Source organism: Haliotis rubra, unplaced genomic scaffold (assembly GCF_003918875.1).
Source record: "Haliotis rubra isolate DU_JTF1 unplaced genomic scaffold, ASM391887v1 Scf1524, whole genome shotgun sequence".
Lineage (NCBI taxonomy): Eukaryota > Metazoa > Mollusca > Gastropoda > Lepetellida > Haliotidae > Haliotis > Haliotis rubra.
This window is the reverse complement of record NW_025765475.1, coordinates 119,252-145,499: the sequence shown is the minus strand read 5'-3', so window position 1 is coordinate 145,499 and position 26,248 is coordinate 119,252. Positions and strand designations below refer to the sequence as shown.

Genomic DNA, 26,248 nt, shown 5'->3' with positions numbered 1-26,248 from the left:
AGCGCTAACTACCCATTTAAGGCTGGCCACTTCTATCCCTCATGCTAGCTAGAGATATTGATGACTTGTCATTGTTAAACCAACAACGACATCCATGCTAGACCCGATATCATGGAACAATCAACACGCCAGCTAAGGTATAAAGTAAGATTCCAATGATGGTAGATCCTCACTGAAGCTGGTAGCATTTGCATGGAAATGGGAATTCATTAAGCTACATTTGCGGTGAAACTGAATAAGGATGAAAGGAAAATAAATATTAGAAAAAATAAAATACAACTTAATGGGCCGCTGCTTGTTGAATCAGGACATAGCTTCTGATGAATAACCATTCTTCTAGAAGTCCCTGCACTTGGGTTTGGAATCCTGGGCAGATTTACACTGCACAGCCAAGTAAGTCCTGCTTTTATGAACCGCACTGTTCCTCAGAGCAGTGAGGGCGCTTAACTCTCAAATATAATTAGCACTCATTTGGTAGAAATGGCTGATGTCTGGTTGTTAGTTTGATACATTTATTCTTTTCACTATTCTATCAAACCTGCTTTGGTAGTGAGTTACAACTAACCAATGGGGTGAGGTGAAGGTGGGAAATTGGGTTTTAGCATTCGTGCTTGAGATATTTGTCATATGGCCGGCGTGCATCTGCGTAATAATGCAGCTGTTGTACTAGCAGACTAGAAGCTATGGACTTTGCTGTGTGCTAATACCATCTACCATACACCGCTGGTAAATATGGGTCACCATGGGCGCATTATACTGACTCAGGCCGATGGTGCTGGTATGCCCATTATTACCCGGCCAGGCAGGGACCAACAAATTACCTTATTTTAGTATGTTTTGGTAGCGATTGGGGGATCGAACCGTGACCTTCGGCTCTGGAAGTTGGCTCTAACTTTCCACTACACCATGGGTGATGCGTGGCTATTACAGAGAACTATGCAAAGTGGAATGATTGGATGAATGCTGGGTACAATTTCATTTTTTTCCTGCACCAGGTTACAAACAAGTGAATTAGTCAAGTTACATCAAAGAATATTGGCTACACCATGTTATAAACAGACCTCTTTACACTTTTTTAATCTGGTGAGTGGTAATCGGTTCACCGCAATTACACCACGATGAAAGTTAATGGGATATTCAAAACTTAACACACTCACTTATTTAATGGTGGAAAGTTATACCAGTAAAATTGTTGCCATGGACTGGGTTGCAGCCTGACAGAATACCCAGCACTAATATTAATTTTCCTACACTAGACAAGCAAAATTGGTCCCTAAATAAGTTAGGCGGCTTCGGTTGTTTTGAGTTTGTTTTGTGTGTTCTATTTATCACTAAACTTACTTGTCAGGGATGATGACATCCCTGGGATTCTGGACCCCTTCTGTTCACACATCTGGAATGGATTTACGTCTAGGCTGATAGTGGAGAGGGATGACCGTGGTTCTTGTTGGGCGTCAGCATCTCGAATTAGTAACAACAGACATTTAGGCTTGGAGTCAGAAAATCCTGTTTAAGAAGAAAGGAACCCTCTAAAGAAGTCTATATGGATTCAAAGGGGTTTCTCAGGACAAAATCACTTTGTGGAGCAGGGTCCAGGACAGTAGATCTGCAGGTCAGACCTTAGGAGTAAATGCTGATTACATTTTATACTTATTTCAAAAGTGTGACAAATGCAAACAGAATTAAAATTGGATCGATGTAAACACCAATGGAGATCCTTGGTCAGATGAAGTGATTATATCAAACACTATCAGGATTCTTTTATTCCCGGATACCTTTACATATGAAAAACATCTGCACCTGAAATAAAACTCAAAGTATGTGTGATATTCAACAGACACAACATACTTTTAGCCAGATCAATAGATATGAAACAAACAACTCACAACAAATGGCCGTGACATGTTTCCATCCTCAAAGTCTTCTCAGATGCTTGTTCTTCCCTCTTGTCTTTGCCTGGCTTGTCTTGCTGCACAGCTTTCGATCTCGGCAATGATTCGGTGAAGGATCGTCTGTCACAAGAGTAATACACTGACTTCTATTAATCCTTGCGGAGATCCAGGAGGACAGCTCCATCTCCTTACCTGTTAAGTTCCCTGGCCACCATCCTCACCTGTCAAACACCACTCACTACATCACCATAAGAGAGATATTTTGTCTCATCCATCCCATCATCTAGTATCAACATCTGGAAATTATCAGCATCGATATCATCATCTTCATCTTCTTAGGTCCTCACTGAGTATCACTGAGATCCTCCTCCTCTTCTTCTTCCCTCCTCTTCTACAGAGTAATCAATTACTCGCTTCCTCCTCTTCTTGTTTCCTCAGCAAACTGAAGAGTCCTCTAGAGCGGAATTTTCCTTGGAAATCATCTTGTGACCTTAACTTTCCACCACTAAGTTTACGATAATAAGGCGTGTGTTATACATTTTGTCTTTAATGGCGATAAACTGCTGTCACCGGCCGTGAGCCAGGCTATCTCTCATTTTTGTGCACCGCGCAATATGGGTGTTGCCTACTAGGTCCAACCGTTCCTTGACAGATGCTGATAGCCTGACTCCATGGAACATCAAACAGACTCTTAAAGGCTGCTGGAATGCGAGGGCCTGGAGTGGGGAGTGATGCTCCCACATCGTCCTGGTCAACCTTACGTCTCCGTGAGCGCTCACATATGTGCATGTTCTGGAATACTATCCTGCTTGAGTTCCTGCCCACATCCTTCAGCTTCTTCCGTTCTTTATCAACAGAAGATTATCCTCCACTGACCTCATAGCATTCCCAGACACACTAAAGATGGGCTGGCACCATAGCCCTGGAAGTTCTACCCGATCATATAGGACATTGAATGTAAAGCGAGTCTTGTAAGAAATGTGATGATGGACACAAGGACGCCAGCCAAGGTCAATAGAGATATATTGGCATCCTTTATCCTCCTTGATATGTAGGCTATTCTTTGCGGCACATCACAAAGGAGTGCATCTCATTCTGCGAGTCGAGGCTTTGTTTGTGGGCTTCTTGTGGCACTTTGTGGGTGTCCAGACAGAACAAACGGACTGTAATCATCAAACTGCAGCTGAAGTAGCAGAAAGATCATCTTTTTCTTCTTCACTGGCATGTTTTGTCGAACTTTCACGAGTTTGTCGTTGGCAGGACTTCCACAGGACGGAGAATCATCCAGGCCATTTTTCTGTCCCTTAGAATCCTCTGATTCCACAGCCTTGGCTGAGAAACACTAAACTTTCTCCTCAGTTGTGAACAACTCTCCTAGAAAATCCATCAAAATGGGTTGTAGTGCAGGACAGACTTTCTTAGTTTTATAGTAGCTTCATTGGGTGTAACTGCCTCAGCATTTTACAATACTCTGCCAACGGCGATTGGCACTTCAGTCCGGCGATCAGTGATTGGTAAGGCACCTGGGATGCCAAGGGACATAAATCAGCAAAGTCTTGAGCCTGAGCCACCTAATCCATTTGGTCCCCAAGATTTTAGAGTGAGTTGGTTTTCAAAACTCACTGGCATTCTGGTTTCCTTTTACACGAAATTAGAACAAGGCAGTTAAGCTCGACTTCAATTCGATTTTTTATAACGGTTGCGATTCGATTCTTCATACAAATAAAATCAAATTTTATTTCTTTCAGAGTCAACACCAGCGCGTGAAATCCATAGATAGCCTAAGCGTTATCTACTGGCAACAATTCTTATTGGATAATTAGCCTGGCATCAAAGCCAATCCGTTTGGCTTTTATTTTGATGTAACGGCTGCTTCGGGTTCGGAGTCAAAATTCGTTCTTGCTATGTGCAAATAATTTAAATGATTCTTCAAAGTATTGTATCGAGAAATGGTAGTGGTTGCTCGAAAATTTGAACTAAAAGGTGTAGAGATTTGATTTGGAATTAAGATGGTTAATCAGCTAATTGCTTTATCCAATGGGAGAAAGGCTGAAGTGATGCAAATCTCAGATGTCTTTATCCTTTAATTGAAACACATGAACCTTGGTATAGTTGCTCACTAATGAAAATAAGGACAGGAGTCAGCGGGCAAGATCAAGGCATGCAAAGAGTGATGCAAATGACAACGAATTGAGTGACGTGAGCAGCTGACCAATTTGCCTGGCTGGATTAAGCTAATTAAGATGTTTATATGTACTGATAGAGAACACCACTGAGGTATGTCAATCAATGCTGACATATTCTGTTATTTATGGGTTGGCTAAAACACTTGTACAAATTAATAACACTTTTATGTAGTATATGGTATGTTAAGGGCTATGAATCTTATTAGACCTTGAATTAAAACAATTTTAACTTTGTGCACATTAGCAATGGTGGGTGAGTGAGTATGGTTTACACAGCTTTTAGCAATATTCCAGCAATATCGGCCGGGGGCCTGGGAAATGGGCTTCCCGCACATTGTATCCATGTGTGGGGAATCAGACCCGGGTCTTGGCCTTGTGGTAGCTCTAACCACTAGAAGCCACTGCCCCACATTGGCGAAATATAAATGCAAGTGCATTTTGAACCCTGAATAGGCAGGTATATACCTGCATGCTGGCATTTAAAAGAGAGAAATTATTCTACGTGCCTTTTTCTGTTTTCTTTGAGAAAACAATTAAATTTTTTCCCCTTTAGCTATTTTTTTACAACACTTGGTTCTCCTTATTTACCCCCTTTGTTTTGCAGGTGATGGGTTCTTGGTGTTCTTGAGTATTCTTGGCTTTCCCATATAATCCCACATACATAAGGAGAATACAAACAGTCTCTTCACAAAAATACAAATCCATTTACAGGGTTTGACAATATAACTGATGGGTTGAAATGATGCTCTGGTATTCCTGTAAAACTACTTTTATGTTTTGGTAGGACTGAAACACTACCAAAGATAAAAGCAATAGTCCTGAATATTTATTATTTCTTTCCATTTTCCTAAACTTTAATTTGATTCAAAGAAAAATAATAAGATTATGCATATCTACAAGAGATAAATAAATCTGTTTCCAACTTTCTGAAAAGTCGGATACTAGTAATAACTATATATGGTGTCGAAGTAGAAAATACATATAAAAGGCTACTTTGTACAGTTAGACATGCTCTAAATCATACACAAATTAAAACCTTAGAAAGGGATAAATTATAACTATTTTCTCAAAGCCCTCTCAAACATATCTTAACATGACTCAAAGCTAAATGAATACTGGTTACCACAAAATATTTTGGAATATTTACAGCCTGTACAAAAATCATAGGGATTATTGGGCCTAGCTATCATGACTAAAACTCAGAGAAATGAAAATATATTTACGAGGGGTTTCTTTGGTCCTGTGTCTTTCTCTTGTCGATAAATATGGACATCACTGTCTACAGAGGACCCAGGTTGATGGACTAGACTGAAACTAAACACATGCTTCTTCATGTCTTCATCAAATCCCAAGACATCTGTGGCCCATCATGGTTCCTGGCTGAAGCCATATATCAATTACCTAAACATCCTTCCGCCCCATATTTCATATGATAGAAAAAGCAATTGGCATCCTGTTTCTGATTGTAAGACAACAGTTTTTGGTTAAAGCTAGGTAATTCAATATACAGATTAAGATCAAACATGACATAATTTCAATTACTAACGTTATGGTCATGTAGGGCCAGAGGCCAATTACACCAAAGTGATCACAAGGGCCATGCTAAAGCTAAGTTTGCTATGTGCATGGGCCCCTGTAATTACAGTGTAACTAATAGAGACATTCTCCTATATAATGGCCTCAGTTTAATCAAGTGACTTTATATTTTTTAGCAGTGTACAGATCACCTATCCGAGATATAATAATAAGCATTTTATAAGTGGACCAGCAAATCTATGGCAGGTTTAAGCCAATACATTTTTATACCCAGCCAACTCTGTTTTGTGGTTGTCCCAATTGAAACATAGAGAGAATTAATGATCAGATAACAAGTCTCATTAAAGCTAATATAAAGCTAATTCAAATTAATTAGACAAACAATTATAGAAACAAGTCAATGAGGTGCTTGACCAATGTGAATAGGTTGACCGTAATCCATAATTATACACCATTTCGACACCCCAACAGACAAGCTATTGATCTTAAGGAAAATATTACTTCACTCAACTGGCACATGTATAGAGGTGCTTAGGCACTTCAGGAATAAAGCAGTTTTTTCAAGACATATAGCCAGTTATATTATACACTATGATGCAATGTAACTAGTTAATAAACAATGGTTTTCATGAAATTGTTCATTTGACATGAAATCCATGTTTTTCCATGTTTTACATCAGGACAGGTGTTGTTGTGTTCCAAGGAGATGATACAGGCATGGCTCTTGTATCGTTATTTCTATAAAGCTTAAATTAGGAGATTTGCATAAATGTGTTATTTTTAAAGAATCCGGAGAACAGACGATGCTTGACATCCAAATAGGTATGTCCATTATATCCTATTTCAACACCCAAGATGTATGAATCGCTGTGCAGTGTTTGTTTTCAGAATCATTCATGAAAACAACTCCGACAAACATGATCACCTAACCCTGCCTGGTACTATATTGCATTGGTGTTTAGAGTTTATAGCTCACGGGTTAAGAGATCGTGTTGGCGAGGTAGACGGCATCGTAAACAACACTTGAACAGTTAAAATTAAATTTACCGTAGTCAAAATCGTGGCGCCATGTTCAAACAAATCAACAAGTGTTCACAGTTGGCCTTTTGATACCTCCCTATTGATTGGTCGGTCTCCGCAGACGTCACTTCCGTCAACAATGCCATGTGTTTGCTAAATGAGACCGTCAGTGGGGTCAGACTTTAGACTAGAGTAGAAGTGTTCAGAATCATTATTGTTTTTTTTGTTGCGGGGCATCGACACGCGCACTCTCTCAAATATGTCAGGAATAAAATGGATGCAACTGGACACCACTCATTGTTGAAACAAGCTTGTGAGTATATCGCATGACTACTGTAAGGATGAAATAAACATCTTACCTTCCTTGTACCTCCTGAAGTTTACCTGGGCTCTACTTGGGATGGTGAAAGAGCCTCAATGCAAGGTGTGCACAGTTTACTTTGTCATGTTATCAAAACACTACTACAATGATCCTTAGGGTTTTGATAACTTTACATCAGAAAGTATTAATTAAGAAAACATTGCAGAGTAAATTGTCAAGTGTATACATAGCTTATAAGAAAGGGTCAGTGTGGCCATTTTGTTTGTGTGTGTAGCCATTTGACCTGTTCCCTTTCCCAGGGACACTTAGGTTTATCAGCCAGAAGATCAAATGCTTTTCAGTGAAAGTAACATAGAGTTTATTTCATATTATTCTGTCACAGGGGAAAACTGTGCCAATTTACAAGTTTACATGTATGGAGTTCGACATCATTTATTTGGATATTTACAGAAATGGGTACGCTGGATTGTCATTATAGACATACATTGCCATAGCAATACAAAGAGATTTTGCAATACCACTCCTCAATGACAAACCTTGTCAAAGTTCAGATACTAGACTATACTCAAAGGTTTCCCATTTTAGGGTTAGGGTTCACCTGATTTGTTCTTTTATGTTAGTATTGCTGCAACAGTTCTGTCCTTCCTTACTTCCTTTAGGTAGTGTATTTTCAGGGCTAAATGTCACTTATTACATTGGTTTCTTTTTGTCCCTAGATTCTTCAAGCTGGATCTTACTAAACCACTGGCCGCCATATCCCTTGTCCAAGATTCTTAGTGAGTCGGACTGCAGTTCTTCTGTCATTGCTTAGCACTTACGTCGGATCAGACTCTATTTATCCTGCCGACATGTGATCTATGCAACAGATCTTTAAAAGCTGTATCAAACAATACCGAACCAGCTCGCATCCACTTCAGCTAGACATTACACATAGGGTGATATAGAGAAAATCAACTGCAAATTGCAGAAACAGACAGACTGGATCTCATCAGCTCCATAGGTATGCATCCATCAGAGTGATGGAGGAAACAAATCTCAAGGATGCTTATCTTCAGAGGTAATAGTGGCATTCAGGAGTCTTTTAAAATCAGATTTCTTTGTATCTTATATTTTTTATTTTGTTTGCATTTCATAGTTGCTCAACACTTTGACAAATTTATTTTATATTTTGGATGGCTTTGATGGGAATTTAAGTTCCTGGTCTATATTTTATGACTGCTTTATGTATTGGGTTACACTTTTCTCTGAAAATAGCATTTTGTCAAGTGATATAGGTAGGTGAGTTTAGATTCAAAGCTTTTGCAATATTATTCCAGCAACTTATCCGGCCAGGGGGACACCAGAAATGGGCTTCACACATTGTACCCATGTGGGAATCCGAACCAGTTCGTAACAGGCTCACCACCTTGTAATCAAATATAGAAGGGTGGATATGTGGTATTCGATACAGGTTCGTTTTATTATTAACAAACACATTGTCCATTTATTCACCAATATTCTGTAAGAATTCCTTGCTGCCAGGGGCTGTGGTCCACAATGGTAATGCTTTGGGGCCGACCCTGGTACTTCCAGTCCCCTGCTTGCTAAGGGGGTTGGTGTGTTGAGGTGCAAACAGCAGGCCTAAAGCCAACATTGGCTGTCTAGTCAACATGTCAGCTTCAAGGTTGGATCCATAACTGATAATGGTAGGTAGTAACATTCCTCTTCACATACTTTAACTTGTAATCCCTGTTTGGCGGTCTTGGCCTACATCCTACATGAAATGTGTGTGTTGTATGGTCTTTGTAGGTTTTCAGGTATATAATAGTGGTCTGTAAATAATTGTTATTATGTTTACACAAATGCGAATTCATGTTTTTCTTTGCTTTCGATTCAAATTCAAAGGCGACTTCCTGGTGACAATGCACAGTCTCATTACTTTACTAACTTAGGGATTTTGTTTTCAAGTCTTCCAGGTCTTTAGGTTAATTTTTAGCTACACAGGATGTCACAGCTACTGAACATGGCCACCCTAGAATCTATTGAACTTGGGGAGTGTAACAAGGTGTCTGTGTGCGTTACCCTGGGACTGTGGACACAGACTTGTCCATGTTTCTAAAGTCCAGACTGTTCACTGTATGGAGCCTTTCGGTGGGCACTCATGAATGTCATAACTAGTCTCACAATGAAGGGACTCTAGGAAATACCTCCTGATGTACAGAGTTGCCCACGTTTGCACACACGATGATGGAGGGACACATGGCAACATGTTGATACATTGACTAGATACAGAATTATCCTGGGATGATAATATTAATGTTTAGGATAGGTTAGAAAAACATACTAAGTTCCAGAGACAATATATTGTGTGACAGACATTACCTCATCTATGAGTCTTACTTAGGATGATTCAAAATTCCAATAGGATAAAAACTGAATTCCTTAAGTTTTACGACGCCTCCCTCTCCACCCAAAACTTTATTCTGGAAATGCACTAGAATTCTTTTTTACTACTCACAAACATACTGTCTTGGTGAATGACAAATATAATGGCTGTACTTTTCATATGTTTTTGATATAACATTAACAAAAAGTCTGGAATGTCTAGAAAGAAGTATTAGAGGTATTTCCAATGTTCTAGTTTGGACGGCAGTCTAATCTTAATTATAAATAAGAGAAGGGATTTTGAAGATTGAATTTTAGTTATTGTAGCAAACACAGAAATAAGATAAGTTGATTTTATAGGGACTTGGGGCCATTAATATATCCTGAAACTTAAAACTTGAGAAGTTATTACAATTTTATCCGACAGCCAAGTTTTGGAAAGCGGATCCCCTACTAGGAGTTGTCCTATTAATGACAAAGTTTGTAATACAACATACATTTCTGTCTATATTATTGTTATACTGGGCACTGAAAGCGTTGACAGTGACTGGCACTGATGTATCTAATGGATCTACCTGGGTAGATATCTACTTGCATGGTCAGTGGAGTATGAGTATTTATCCACTGCAGTTACAAGGAGACAGCTATCCAAAAAAATCACTTTCTGTTACCAGTGTTTGTCAGTCAAATTCAAGAAAAGGAGACAATTGAATGAATAGATTTAAACTTGATTATATATACTTTTGCAATTATTCCTAACTACAACAAAAATATTGGAGGATATGTCTCAGAAAATAGGTACTGAGTAATGTATTGGCTTTGTGTTGTGGCATATACTGAAGTTTTTGGGACCTTAACAAAAGAAGCCAGCCTTAATAAAGTATTGTTATTTATTAGAAATCAGCATGGCCATTAACTGGATTTATTAATTCAATACAGAGTGGCATACAATGTTATCTTTATCAATTCCACGTTTCACTCCAAACAACTGAAACAGCTCCACCCTAAGAAGGAGTGCTGGTTTATTTTTTTATCCCATAGCAGATTTAAAGGAGGTATTAAAATGGACTCGTCCGTGCATTTATTTTCTGGAGCAGAACTCTAAGCATTCAATATTTCTTCACCAAACTTGGCACATACATATAGATCTGAGTGAGTTGTACTGGCTTTTAGGTACTTTGGAATTCAATTCAAATATTTTTGTTTCAGCTATGGTTATGGGCTTTGAAATTGGGTGGTTGTGATTTTCTTTTCAGACAGAGACTGCCGTTCCTCTTCTTCACCAAACTTGACACATAGGTGTCTGGGTAGTTATTACTGGTTCCTTTTTGGTAATTTTGTGATTCTAGACACAAATATTTGTGAAACTGTAGCAAGTTCCAGCTAAAACAGAAATTAGTGGAAGTGCACTTTTCAGACAGAACTCTAAAACTAGGATTTAAATGTTTCTTCACCAGAGCTTGGCACATACACATAGATCTGGTGGTGTACTGGTGCCTTTAGGTAGTTTTGGATTCTGAATAAAATATTTTTGGCATTTCCAAAGCAACCAGTTCTGACCAGACTGAAATTGGTGAATACTCTCCTTCACTTTTCCTATATACACACCTAAATATTTGGCACAAATATAGCATGGTAAACGCAAAATCCAGAGGTATTTTGGGTAGGATATTGATGATTTTTGTCTTCTTATTTACTTTACTTTTAGCAACATTCCAGCAATAACACCAGATATGGGCTTCCACACATTGTACCCATGGCAGAGTCAATCAGGCATTCAGCGTGACAAGTGAATGCTTTAACCATACTCTGTTTGCATTTGAAAGCTGATGCTGAATTAGATTTCACGCTTTAAGCAAAAATTAAATCAAATTAGGTAGAAATTAAGATTCATGAATCCTCTGTTTTACCTTGCCAAATAGACATTTAAATCTCAAACTTTATACAAGTTAAGGTTAAAAGTTATTTTAACAAACAGACTATAGGTTACCCACTACCATGACAAGATGGGGCACTTTCATTTGAGTGTCAGATCAAAGAACCAATTCAGTGCTTTGCTAGACCAGAATGGTGTCGACTAGCAATAATAATATGCTTATCTAAATGCGACTAGTATAGGCTCAAAGTGACATGGCCAAATAAACATAACAACTATTGCCATCAGAACCGGGGATACAAGTCAAAGAACACAAACCCTTCCATATTACAATGGTTAAATGAAAGAATCAAGGTCTTCTTGCTTAGCGTATACATTACTTGGGCATAAATAACAAAGCTATACACATTTCAACAAAAAAGTGTTTATTCTAGAAATGTTTTAGAAATGGCTTGTATTCCTAAAACAATGATGAAACAGTAGCAGTCTGTCATTGCCTCTAGGTCAGTAATACAGGTCAGAGCCTTCCAGGAACACATACAAAGAGTTCACTACAGAAAGGGTAGAACTTTTCCCAAAATTGTGGCAAGGATAAAACTTTGAGAGTCTGGCATTCCTTAAAAGTTTGACCCAGTTATCAGGTTTTATATCTTCTTGAAAGTAGACAAAACAACAAATTATTAGACAGCTTGGTATAGTAAACATCTCCAAATATGAGTGTGGCTACATGCTTAGCAATGGAGAAAACCACATTTCAAATTCTCCCCAACAAACTTTTACATAAATGCAGTACATAGCGTAATTGTTAAAATGGAAATATAGTGATTCTACAGAAGGTGTCAAACATTACTAGAGAATGAAAAGCGTTTCTTTATTCAAAGTGGTTTGCCTTGACATTATCAAATTTAAGATGTTTTGGAATGTGGAGAGATAATCCGATCTGTCGTGGGTGTTGCTGAACAGTTAATATAGACATTGAATAAGGAACCACAAGAAATAAAAAGAACTTTTTATAGTTTGGGTTGCAGAGTTATTATTCTACAAACAGCAGGGGAAAATCTATATTATATGTCTTTTTGATTTTTGCTTCTATTACCTTCCGGTGCATGTCATGTTTACTTAGCGTATATACGAAACAACGCAATGTGGCGATCTAATCTGCGTCTCAACAATGTCTTATAAAATTTAACGTTTCTTCACCTTTGTTAAAGAGTGAGTGAATGAGTTTGGTTTACACCGCTTTTAGCAGTATTCCAGCGACTATCACGGCAGGGGAGACCCAAATGGGCTACACAGCACCCATGTTGGGAATGAACCCGGGTCTTCCAGGCAGCATGTGAATGGGCCAGCTAACCAGGCTGCTACCCGCTAGTTTATTTAAAGGCCCAGATTTATGTTTCCTTTCTTCATTATACACCCATGTACAAAACTATACATAAGCCTTGTGGCACTATAAGTGTAAAAAAACATAGTACTAGGCAGAAGTGTGTTTTACGTAAGGTGTAATGACCAATTTCATCATGTTTATGTAAAGAGGGTTCAGACTCGATGAAATAGGCAGCCACATGGGAAAATGGTCTACCTCAATCTAGCACTGATCTTGTGCTATCTGTTCCAACCAATGATCAACTTAATGGCACAGATACCATATCTTGATCTTAAACTCATCCAACCCAAGCCAGGCTAAGACTAATGTGGGTCTACACTGGGAATTATATCAGCAATGTGCTAACGAAATGACTAGCAATGAAAATCTAAAGCATTGTTTGATTATATGCTGATTAAACTGATGATGTTGGTCCCCCTCATAGAAACAGTCACTACCAGACATGTAGTTAATTTTGCAGATGCAATTATTCTGATAGGTGTCCTTAGCTTACACATTGAACAAAGCATTATTTCCTAATACAAAGTCAGGACTATTACTTAGAATCAGGGCCAATTTGCTACTGGCTTATAGCCGTCCGGATTATGAGGCTTCACTGTATACATCGGCCGGTAATGTTCTTACGTTTGCGATGTGTTGGCCTTGTCTATCTAGAATTCAAACTAAAGCCCTTGCTTGAGGACCTGTAAGAAAAGTTATTTTCTGTTTGGAAGTTTACATTTTGGGAGTTAGGGTATTTTAAAACTAGATAACACTTAGCATACAAGAGTAAAAATGTAAAGAATCGGCTTATCAAACACAACTGGTCCCCATAATTACCCAGAGTGATGCAAATCCACCTTACAAAGCCTTGACATTGTTAACAAATCAATGGCATGAACTGAAAAATGTTTTAAATCTAAACTGCCAAGTTTAAACATATTCTGCAGACTCTTAGGACTAGGAGTATCACTCTGTAACCAGTTCGAGATGTATCCCTGCGTATATCTAAGCAATAGCTCCATATTGCTATTCTTGTCCAATTGATACCACAGGTGAAACTTTCAATAACATAACTCAAATATAACAAACCAAACATGCAATGGAAAATGTTTGTACAGAAAGTCTGAAAGTTCAAGATAGACAACCAATCCAACATATTCTGATCTTAGAAATGTTTATTAAGTAATAGAGATTCCCTTCCGGAGACAGACATACCCTTCATCCATTAGAATAATAGCGTGATCTCCTGAGACAAGGACAGGTATTCCACTAAATTAAACCTAATACAATTAATTAATATCAGTCCCCTGCATCAGTCTGATGTAGTGCTTGTGACACAACCTGATTAATGTTATAGTTATTGTTTCCATAAGCGACAGGAACAGACATTTATTGGTTCCCAGTGACAGAGTGAATTTAGTTTTCACAGCTTTTAGCAATGTAGCAAATATCACAGAGGGACACAAGCCTTCACACATTGTACCATGTGGGATGAATTTGGGTCTTTTGGGAGACGGTAACACTTACCTTGTAAACACTAGAGCCACCCATTAGCACAGAGACAGTCAAATGTAGCAGTGGGTCTTTCAGTCCCTTCACTCCATGTCAGTTTCCTATTGGAGGAAATCCCACCAAATGCATAGTCTTGGACATTCTCTAATAAATCTGGGTGATTGGAGCCCCTATTACAGGTATGTGCCAGCCAGACCTACAGACCATCTGGTTTGAATGCTCAGCTTGACTAAATGGGATGCTTGAATTGGGATGGGAGGCAGGAAGCTTCATTTGATTGTGTATTGCTCTATCAATTACACCAGCACCTGTATTTTGACAGTGACTGGAGTACAGTTTTATAATTTAGCAATATTCCAGCAATGTATCCTTGGCGGGGGGTCCTGGGAATGGAGCTGCCCACATTGTGTACACATGAGGTGAAACTACTTCAAACGTGGCAAGCGAGCGCTTTTATACTAGGCTAGCCCCTCACCCCTTTAGGCAGGCCGGATGAACAAGTGTTTCACCCATCCCACAACCACGTGCTGCGTTACCTTCCAATGCCAATAGGTCAGTTATAATCAAAAGCGTGAAATCATATTTAACATGGAGGGCTGGGTATTTTGCAAATACAACTTTCCTTGGGTTCTGTATAAACTTCTCAACATTTGATAGGGTCATGCCTCCTTTCCTGCAGATGACTAATGCCATTATGCTCCTTGAAATGTTGGTAATATTCAATCAAACATTAAAAGCAAAGGCAAATTAGGAACAGAGGGTTGTGGGTGGATTTGGAGGATCTACTTATAAAATCCCGATCTCTATTACGTTTAACAAGAACAATTACACAATAAAATTAAGAATAAATCATCTTATATAAACTTACAATGAAATACATGCAAGCTGAAACAATAACAGATAACAATGTAGCACTCATCTCAGCAGTGATACCACTGTTCCTTGGCCTGTATACATACCAAATCTAATGTTGACCATTATAGATTTTTGAAAAGTAAGGTGATCCTAGAGAAAAACAAACTGTCACCTGCCACAAAAATAGACTTGTAGGACTCATATTTTCAAAGGCTCTTGGGGCTCAGATAATTTTATCAAAAATATCGAACAGGACTTTGAAACTCAGAAATATGTAGATGAAACATCTTACAAAGTAAGCCCTCACTAATGTCAAATAGTTGGTCCTTAATCCTGACCCGGTGGGACTGACATTTTCTTGAGAATGATTAAGAAGAAAATAAACTTGTTTCTTATGGATTATCATATACCATCCACCAGTGGGAATTGGTTTGCATTTTTCAAACTGTGAACCACATATATTAGTCTACATTACAAGACATATATTACGTGAATACATTTTATCAGTCTAAGTAAACTTAGAGGCTCCGATATTTGTCTGATCACGCACTGTACTATGGGTCTAACCAAAACCCTAGTAGAAGGTGCGTCATTTAACCTTTTGGATTCAAATAATCAGAACACAACTTACCGTCTAGCGAAATTAACATTAGCACAGAAGCCGTTTTAGACCTTTACAGATAGTTCGATGCTATTTTTCTACTGTCCTTCCAGTGATACCACATAATAGAAAACAGTAGCCTTGAAAATAGTGTTTTTGTCAATATTCAAAGTCCCTAATCTTGCAAAATATAAGCAAATAGTAACCATGTATTTAGAAACCCATAGCATTATATGCACAGGTCAAATGTCGCATTTATGCAGATTTAGTTTATTCATAGATCAGTGTCAGCGACCATGGAAGAGAAAAATACAAAACCGTTTTGTAAGTCCGTTTGTAAGTTTACTTGGGCCCAGCATTTTATGTATTGCAGTTAGACTAGGGCTGAAACGTGAGTTTGAGGCACTAAACATATGTTTATAAATACAAATGCTCTATTTGCTCAGCTGCACCATCTCACATTCATGTATTAACATGTAATATATCCATTATATCCAGCGCGACAGAGTTTTACATGCTCCTCGACAGGCTTTTATTCTGACTTCTGGACCGGTAGCTTGTGTGTATGTGAAGCCAACAGTTAGCATGGCAGGAGACAGGTTAAATGTTCATATGATCTATGTTCATTTAAAGTTAAAAGAAAGAACTGAATATTTTCCTCCATTTGAAAGATCAAATTGTGATACTTTTAGAGTACACATAATATTAAACAAATTCCGACTATTACTAAAATAAAAAAAAGAAATATATTTCTTCAATTACCTGCGTCTCATCTTCATGGAAATTAAATATGTGGACTCTGGTGGACTTTAATTCCATTTACCAGTTCCTGCTGGATTTAAATGTTTACCAAATCTGGCCAGACTTTGGGATAGAGGGAATGCTACTGGCAGGTTAACTGGAAACAACACATCGCGGCAACAAAGTATCAAATTAAAAATCATGGTCTCTGGCTTATCTCATGTTCCATTATTAGTAGACACATAGTAGAATTGAGTGAAATTACAGGGCTGGTGATTTAAAGCGTTCTTTCGTCATTTCCAAGCGATCAGGTTGATTCCCCACATGGGTACAATGCTTGAAGCCCATTCGGTATTTTGCTTACATTGATCTTTATGAATGTCTTTGCTAAAGCGGTAAAACAAAACTCAGTCCAGTAGTAAAATTTAGGTAGGTTTAGTTTTATAAGTTTGTGATCATTTTAGGAGAGTAAAGAAGCTGGGGATTCAAACTGGGTCAGGAGGTTAGAATGGCGCATTTCCTGGCCTCTCATGTCAATAAACGTGATGATTGTTTTACAATTATGCATATTCAGCCACAGAAGACAATTAGTTGTTTTGGTGAGCACAACATATAGTCTTAGAAAGTAGAAAATATACTTGATCATGCGGCCTCTACTTGATGGATGTATTTTTTTTAAACTGTGTGTCATAATGTACACATTAATCCCTACTGAATAAATACCACTCAGCAGAGATTAAGCACAACCCATTCATTCCTTATTACAATATTCATCAAGTAGGTGCCTTGAAAGAATTAGGGTGAAAGTCCTGAATTTCTTTTGAGTAGTATGCCAATGTACAACAAACACACAGTACTATATTTGGGAACAGTTTTGGGTTTTGTAGACCCACCTGATAAATATACAAAGTGGAAGCTGTCTAAACCGGCACCACGTCAGGACTGAAAAAATAATCCGGTTTAGTACCCGTGTGTGAATAATACAGAACTAAAACTAGTTTTATCACTCTCATATACATTTATTGTTGTATGGGTGGTTCTCTCAATTTCTCTGTCAACTCATTAATTACATGTACAAGTACACCCATACTGAACTAGATTAAATTATCTTTATTGCTTCCAACCATGTAGTTCAACACAGGATTACTGGCTCCTTGCAGCATACGGATTAGACGGCTGGTTACTGTATGAACACATAGTGCGACAGGCTCATTCCTTGCCAGATCCGGAAATCACAGCTGCCGGATGGCAGAGCTTTTAAATGATGATGATAAATGTACTTTATGTAGACGGGACTGCGATTTTTATACCGATGTTGACAACTTGCTGGATTGGACAGATGCGGTTTGACAACTTCCACTGTATTAACCAAACATTAAAGATCCACTCCAACTGGCGTGGGACTCTCTTATCATACAAGACAAATGTAAACACACACAACCTTCAAATTGAGAGTTGTTTATTTAACTTGGCATATATCAGTTCGTGTCAGGTCCAACTGGTGTAGGTGAGTTATAGTTTTACGCTGCTTTTAGCTATATTCCAGCAATATCAATGCATGGGACACCCAGAAATTGGGCTTCACACATTGTACACATGTAGGAAATCAAACCCTGGTCTTTGGCATGGTGAAGCCCTACTCACTTACCCACCACCCCTATGCAAAGGAAATGTTCTCTTTAATTACACATGAAAAACTACATGTTTTAGGTTTTATAATTCTTTATATGTATTTGGGATCAATGATAACAAAATAATTGTGTAATGGTTACAATTAGAATAGGTATTTGTATGCAAAACACAGTTTATCCATATCTCAGACCTGGGTTCTTCAGTGTGACCAGACTAGATGCTTCTAGACCACTAGACACCCTCACCGTAGCATACTGGGTCACTGAAGATCAATTCTAAACTAGATCTTGGAGGGTCACTCCAGGCTATAATTGATCTGCTCTATTTGTTTATAGCGACATTTTGTTTAATGGTGGCAGCATGCCAACAGGCTACTTGGGGAATGTGCATGAATGATAAGGATCTCCGCAGGTCATCAAGTGAAACTTTTCATTTTTATTCCGGACTGCAAGAGTCCTGCCGAAGGTGAGACTGGTGGCTATTGTTATCACTGACTGGACTGAGAGGTTGGTTTCTCGCCGCTTTAGCAATATTCAAAGCAACGAATCCACAGCAGGGGACACCAGAAATGGGCTTCACAGGTTATTGTATCAAGCATGTCTGCTAAACATGTTGGGTCTTCACCCATTCTGATGGGGAAAAATGACTTCGTAAGAGTCGAGATCTCATGGATAGTACTGTGGGTTAACATCTCATAAGTGATGATTGGTTCATCAGCAAACGTCAATCCATATGAAAATAATTGGTTAAGCGAATTTATCAAATTTTCCTGGTTATCTTTGTTAATGCACAAAAATAAAGAAAAACGTAGTTCTTTCCGATTTTTTACCAAATTACTGGTCATAAAATGCATTTGAAAATTTTACATCTTTAAAGGATGACTAGTATGTTAGGGACATAATGAAGTTCCTGGAGTCTCAAAGATAAATTCAATCCTTGACTTGGAACAAGCTTGTAAGTGCTTATAAAATGTAACAGATACAAAACCAACCTTAGTGTAAATACTATTATTAAACACAAGTTTCCAAAAGATTCTTGTGTTCAATTATGACAAAACATGATCGATTGCATAGTTATTCACGACCATCTTTGATTATTTCAATTAATCGGACCACCACTAATGGATAGTGCTACTCGCAACTCTGATAAAGTGAATCATACTGCTTGATGCTTTTCACATGTGACTATACAGCCATCAGACCAGCCTCATACCTAACTTTGGTACTATCAGGTATACACCCCAGCACTGGTAGCCACCTCCACCATTACTATATCCAATACTTGATACATAGCTACCAAGCTGTTCTAAGTCTTTTTGCCATTCTAACAAACATGAATATGCGAAAATACAAGATTTCTTTTACATTGATTTTACATTGACTAAATAAATATATTGCCTATCTAATGAGTAACTGTGAAATCCATGCAGCTAAAACAATATTTCAGGGATAACAGTGGACAAAAGGCTTTAGATGTTCTAATATCTTAAACAACTGGACCTAATTTGTATTAAAGATAGCTTTGATTTGAAAGTATCCTGAGGTATTTCTCAACATCCCACTCCTAAGACTTCATAGTAACATCTCTGCTATCTCTAAACCATACATGTTCTTTGGAAAAGAATTGGGTATAAACTTGAAGCGGAAATATGAACTACATAAGATTAAGATGTTTACAAAGATTAAGATTTTCACATAAAGGAGCTAACAAAAGCCATGCATTTGATCTGGAAACATACAAAGTTACTATTAGAAAAATTATTTAAAACCAGAATATCTAAAAAAGTCTTTTAGTCCTCTCACCATTTTGAACATGATCTAATCCCAATATGCAGAACACTTATAAGTAACTGTTTACTTTGACAAAGAACAATGACTTTGGAGTCTCAATTTTGTCCATTAAATAAAATTCTCATATTCATATATATGAATATATGTGTAAAAGAAGTTGTTAAAGACACAGTTGGTTATTAGGTTACAAATATTGATCCCAAAACAAAAAGCGTGTGAAATTCCAAATATAACTTACTTTAAAACACACTGTTGAATATACTTACAATCAAGGTTGAAGATCAATCATACTGTCACTTCCAGGACCATAGATGACTTAGATCATATTTCTGACTCTGGTGACATATCTATTGAGGCAACTCAAAACAAACAAAGGTATGGCTACAATGCTCAGAAACAATAATAAAGATGTATTTCCCTAATAAGAACCCATACAAAATAAAGCTATTTTAGAAGCCCAACTAAAATCCTGGTTAGCCTTGTCCTTTGCACTACGGTGTTCACTGCTAATCCTCTTCCCCGCAGCTGTACACAGACTATGGAATGTTGCAGACGTGGCGACATGGTGATGATGATGATGATGATTCTCACAACCAATGAATCAGCTCAGTTTACCAAGCTCGGCCTTCCGGAGAAACTTCATAAGCAGTGGTATATGATTAATGAGTCTATGATTCCAGCAACTGTGTGAGCGTTCCTCCAACAATGGCACATACAACTGAAACGAAACCAAATACAAAGTTGTTTTTGTTCCATAAAACCTAGAGCTGAAATATTGCAGCCACACTGAGCAATAGTCCATCTATATGGTGGCAGTTGTTAAATAATCCAGATCAGATAATCTTTAGTGATAATGAGATCAATGAGATCTGTACATCCTAAATGGCACAGGATAAAAGCATAGGGGCTGCTTAATATAACCGGTTTACGGTGTTACAGTTCAGACATGAAAGCGATGACATTTATTACGATCTTTACTGATCAAAACTTCCAGGTATTTTGACTTGAATTCGGAAAATTTAGTAACTTTTCGAAATCTTGGATATTTCCTTTTTTCATTTGTTGCCAAATATTATTCACATTTTTATTTTTAATCATGAATAAAAGTTGTTATTAAAGCTTAATCAAGCATAGTAATTTTGCTGTGTATTTGCTCTATAAATCCAGCATTACCTCGAGGATTGGTAAAGTTATGTAGTTTTTGTTTAAAAATACTTCATGTAATATATTGCAATACATATGCATGATACATGCTTTCGCATCGCATAATATATTGCAATATAAGAATTCTCTGCAATACCCACCCTAATAAAGCACCCTATACATTCCATTGCTTGAACAATAGGAGACTAGGCTGCTTGGAACCAACCTTCCTCCACATCCCTGCAGATTCCATGAGGCTACATAGCAAACACATTCACAATAAGAGGCTGTTCAAAATTGGCGGCTGAGGGGTGGTAATGATTATTAAGGAGAAACATAGAAGCATGTACACTCTAGACAGCCCCCAAAAATTTATGAAGACAAATTAAGAACACACCCTTGCTTTCTTTGTTCAAAATTGTTGACCCACCACCTAGTACTATTGTGTACAAAATTGATGACCCCTCTTCCTCCCAGAACAAAATGGGTGATCCATTCTTAAAATCATCATCACCCACAGAAACCACCATAAGCGCTAAGACTACATTCTAGAGTTTATGTTAAAGTGCGGGAGTTACAGCTTAGCTCTAAGATTGCTTTGTACAAGGGCACTCTGGTCCACTCATGCTATAACAAAGAGAACAAGAGACTTTCCACTCACTGTTGTCAGGAATGTATAGAAAGGCTTCTCAGCTTCGGTGCAGGACAGTGATAGGGGCTGGAGGTCGTGCTCGAACCAGATGGCGGAACGCTGCACACCATGATGATACTATGCCTATATCCTGCAGGGTACAATATGATGCCAGTTAGTATAAACTTGTATCATCGCCAGTGAGAATGTTAGTCCAGTTACGATTCACATATTCTTGTATTGCACTGAATCGGGCTGCACCCCATCATGAATTCAATTCATTATTCCTGGTCACCTGAATCAAATGGTTTTTTATAATGAGTGTTTTTCACTTGGAACTTGTCTTTTATTTATCAAAGAGTGATATGCAAGTGGAATATTCACTAACCATACAGTAGCATGACCTTGTGTCATTTTTCCAAGGCCCTTACTGAGTAGGTGAAGGTTTAGTTTTCTACACTCAGCAGCAATATTCCAACTATCTGGCAGCAGTCTGTAAAACAATCCAGTGATCAACAGCAGGAACATCGATCTCTGCACAGTTGGGAACATGTGTCCCAACCAAGTCAGCCCTGACCCTGACCACACGATCCCGTTAGTATGCCTCTTCACCGTCAAACATGGGTTACTGAAGGCCAATTCTAACCAGGACCTTCACGCGGAATTACCGCCCTGACTAGTCACGGTCATTAGGCTACAAATGGTATTGTCACAGGTGTATTGCTTTTTGCTTTTCCTTGACATTATTAAAGGTATTCATGAATATATATTCATATCCATTACCCTATTTTTGTAGAAACATATTGTTATTCACCTCATGAGATTTATTCATTGCAGCCCTAGAGACACAATGCAATATCCCTGTAACATTTACTTAACATATGAAGCTTGTAGCATTTCCCTGCTTGGCCAAGTCCTGGGTATAATAATAATCAGGGGTTGAAAATTCCACTCTCGTTAAGCTCCCTATTGACCAGTAAAAAGAATTTGTTTTGGACAGGCAGAGTGAAAATATAATTTGCTTTCGTCCTAGAGGAGACCCGAGTGCGTTTTCTGATCTAAATGTAACATTTTTCTTTTCCTTGAAGTTCAGCTATCTTAAATGGTGAATGAATTCAATTTTAATCAAGATTTTGTACAGAGAGACAAAAGTAAGTAATGTTTATTGTAGTTTTTATTCCAAACAAAGACATTTTGGAAATAAAATAATTTAAATGGTTATTCATTTTGATGCATGATCTATAGGGAAAGTACAATTTTAGAAGGGCCAGTGGAAGTTAGGTGATACTCGCTACCAATTGCAAGTGGCGATGAGTGCAGATATTTTTAATTTTGAGAGCATACTGATAATGTTCTGTGACCTACCCTATAGGAGTATGTATATTGGTAAGGGGTATCTGGCAGTTACCTTGTATATCTTCATACACAGTAGGCACCACTCTCAAGATGTAGTGGTGGGTTGATAGGGCTGGAACAGAAACAACATTGTGGTATCAGATACATGGAACCACCAATTAACCCAGACCAGACAGATGTAGTCGTGGGTTGATAGCGCTGGGACAGAAACAACAAGGTATCAGATACATGGAACACTCATTCACCAAGACCCCGACAATCAGAACCTTCTTCTTGATTACTGCTGGGTACACAAAGTGTCACTGTTCCACAATCATGATTTCATTTTTAATCGTCATCCAATTTAAGATTTCATTATAGATGGGAACCAGTCAATACTACATTAACATAATCTGTAGTTTGGTTGGTTCCATGGCAGGAGGTTCAATGGCGTAGCCAGCGGTACTTACTGCATAAATGTTATGGCTGAAAGAACACAGGCCTTGGCAACCTCACCGAGGAGGCTCTGGCAAATTACAATGAAAACAGGATTAAGGGGGATGCTCTTTAATTTGGGCACCTATAGAAATATATATAAAGTTATTTACACATTTTGTCCGTCTATTCTTCATTACACATTTTCCTTAATTTGACATTAGATAGTTCACTTTTAGGAGTCTTTCCTAAAAGATAAATGAGGAGTCTTTCCTAAAAGATAAATGTATACCTTACGAGTTTAAATCTTTAAATATATTTCTGGTTATGTATGCTGATGATCATGTAATATTTTCTGAATCTGTTGAAAGGTTGCAAACACAGTTGAATTCGTTGTCAGCTTATTCCAGACGGTGGGAACTTGAAGTAAATATTGCTAAAACAAAGATAATGGTCTTCAGAAGAGTTGGTAAATTTAAATCGTCAGAACATTGGTTATATATACTACCCATCAAAAGTTTAGACTCACTTAAAGCACTCACTATATGTTATGTATAAACATATGGTTACATCGAAGATGAATTTCTCCACTTACTTGGGGGAACCAACTGCAGACCTTATGCAGATGAATTGCACGAGGATCATGCATCAAATTGCTGAAAAGCATTTGCAAATATCGTACAAGTGAACAGCTGCGTTTTGGTGTAAAGTTTTGTTAAGAATTTGCCAATTTTCACCGAGTTTCATCATTTATTGAACTCATGATAATAATCTTTTCAACGCTACGAATTTGTTTTACAATGCATCAGTTCATGTGTAAACAGTACCTTTAAACAGTGTGGAATATTTTGCACAATCTAGTTTAGAACAGTTGACTATAGTAAGCGGATACATTTACACTAGTGAGTCTTAACTTTTGATGGGTAGTATATAATGGTTGTGTCCTGGGGTTGTTGATATGTTTACATATTTCGGAATAGTTTTTAATTATGATAACCGATTCTCAAAGGCACAGCTTCAGTTGTCTGACCAGGGTAGGAAGGCCCCTTTTTTAATTTGCAATAATATCAGGTTGCTCTCTCTCAACCTGGAATCTCTTTTGTTTGTCTTTGATTGTTATGTTGGTAGTATGCTATCTTATGCATCTGAGATATGGGGATATAATACAGGCTTAAATATTGAAAAGGTTGCATTTGGATTTTTTGTAAAAGGTTGTTTGGAGTTAAAGAAATCAACTTGTAATTTCATGGTTTATGCCGAAGTTAGGTGTCGCTATCCCTCAGAAATCAAAAGGCATTCTAAGATGCCTAGCGGTTAGAACAATAAAACAAAAATACATTATCAGACAATAAAGGTATAGCTTTTTGATGCACATACAATTGAATGGCGTTATCCCGCCACTGCGCCATTCTAGTGTGCCCCCTCATTAATAGAACCATTTTACACTCGTCACAATGTGTTTAATGGCCACGATGCATGTCAGTTGTCATCAGACTAGCCTCCTACAGTAAACTACTGGCGTTGCATCCCGTTTCTTGGTTTGCAGTTGCTTCACTCACCTAATCATCACTGGTGGAAATAACGTTTATGTTTTTGACGCGCAAAGTTTAGCGACCAAAGTAACGTTCGCAATGTTTACATTCCCACAATGCAATGTCGTGGAATGTCAGGCTGACTACTCAGCTTCGTCTGGATGTACTGAAGATCTAAACATACGCTGGTAGTAGAAATGCGACGTTCATACATGGTTTTACATTAATCACAGATGTAATGAAAATAATTTAGAGAAGATATTTAATCCTAACGTAATCCGTCATCAAACTGTTTATCATTTGTTTTCTGGCTGGTAACGCTTGTCTTAACGCAGTGTGTGTGTTGGGGAGGGAGTGGAGGGAGGGAGGGAGAGGAGAGAGAGAGGGGAGGGAGAGAGAGAGAGAGAGAGAGAGAGAGAGAGAGAGAGAGAGACATCAATGGAATAGCACCAGTTAGGGCCCTGTCGAGGATTCTTAATTTAGGTCACCACCGACACCGTCTTGTTTTTCTGCCTTAAATTAATCGTAATTATCCTTTGAAAGTATTAAATTTGGCATCTTTGAAAAGAAATACAGTTAAGCTCTACCACCATGTATAGTAGTAACACATCTTTTTTCATCTGAACTATTATGACGCTTCGCCACTGTGACTCAAGGGCTCCATCTGCAAGCTTTAACCATAATAGTTCACGTCGCTTTAAAGGTTCGAGTATGCTTTGATGTCATAATAGTTCAGGGTTAAAGTGTGTTTTATTACACTATACATGGTGGTAGAGCAACTGTATTTCTGAAATAAAGCATGATGAAATATTGGTGTAAGCTTCTTATGTCTGAAAATAAGCGTTTTTCTACGGGGTTGTTATGAGTATTTGCATGAGGAGGTGGAGACCATTGGTGTCCAAAAATTTGGCCCATTATCAGGTTAAAAGTATTTTTTGTCAAACATTGGATTAAGTGAAATATAGTTAAGGCAAGAATTACCACTAGATTATCTAACAGTTTTAAAACACAAGAAAAATGATCAGGCTATTCAGTTTATCTTTAATGAGCTGTCCAACTCGCCGAAATGTGCAATTTATAAAAAAATATTATCAACCCGTGTACAGATAACAGTAATAAATGAATCGAATACTATAACAATGTTTTGAAAAGAAATCTATCTACTCCCGACATGGATTATGCTTCCCCGCACCGCACCTTTAGCTTTGGCGTACTCCCTACTCCCTTGGAATTTAGCTCTCCCATGAAATCAGAAATATACATTTTAGCCTTCCGGGCCATCTGAAAATTAAATTTTAACCTTCCGGCACGGCGACACCATAACTACATAAATTGGTAATGCAGATTGTTTTAAATGGAAATTAGCTCTCCCAGGGTCGAGAAATATACATTTCAGCCTTCCCGGCCATCTGAAAATTAAATTTTAGCCTTCCGTACGACACACCATAACTACATAAATTGGTAATGCAGATTATT

The 26,248-nt window shown here is 37.9% G+C and overlaps 1 protein-coding gene across 1 annotated transcript in view; it reads right to left on the bottom strand.

Annotated features, from left to right (window-relative positions):
* Positions 1-975: 975 nt before the first annotated feature.
* LOC124270536 (endoplasmic reticulum-Golgi intermediate compartment protein 1-like) overlaps positions 976-26,248 on the bottom strand; it is a 38,371-nt gene continuing 13,098 nt past the window's right edge. Inside the window, 7 exon segments of the mRNA XM_046705557.1 lie at positions 976-986; positions 1,342-1,506; positions 2,522-2,737; positions 3,057-3,224; positions 21,066-21,096; positions 22,836-22,862; positions 22,865-22,938. Of these exon segments, the coding sequence (XP_046561513.1) occupies positions 976-986; positions 1,342-1,506; positions 2,522-2,737; positions 3,057-3,224; positions 21,066-21,096; positions 22,836-22,862; positions 22,865-22,938 (692 nt within the window).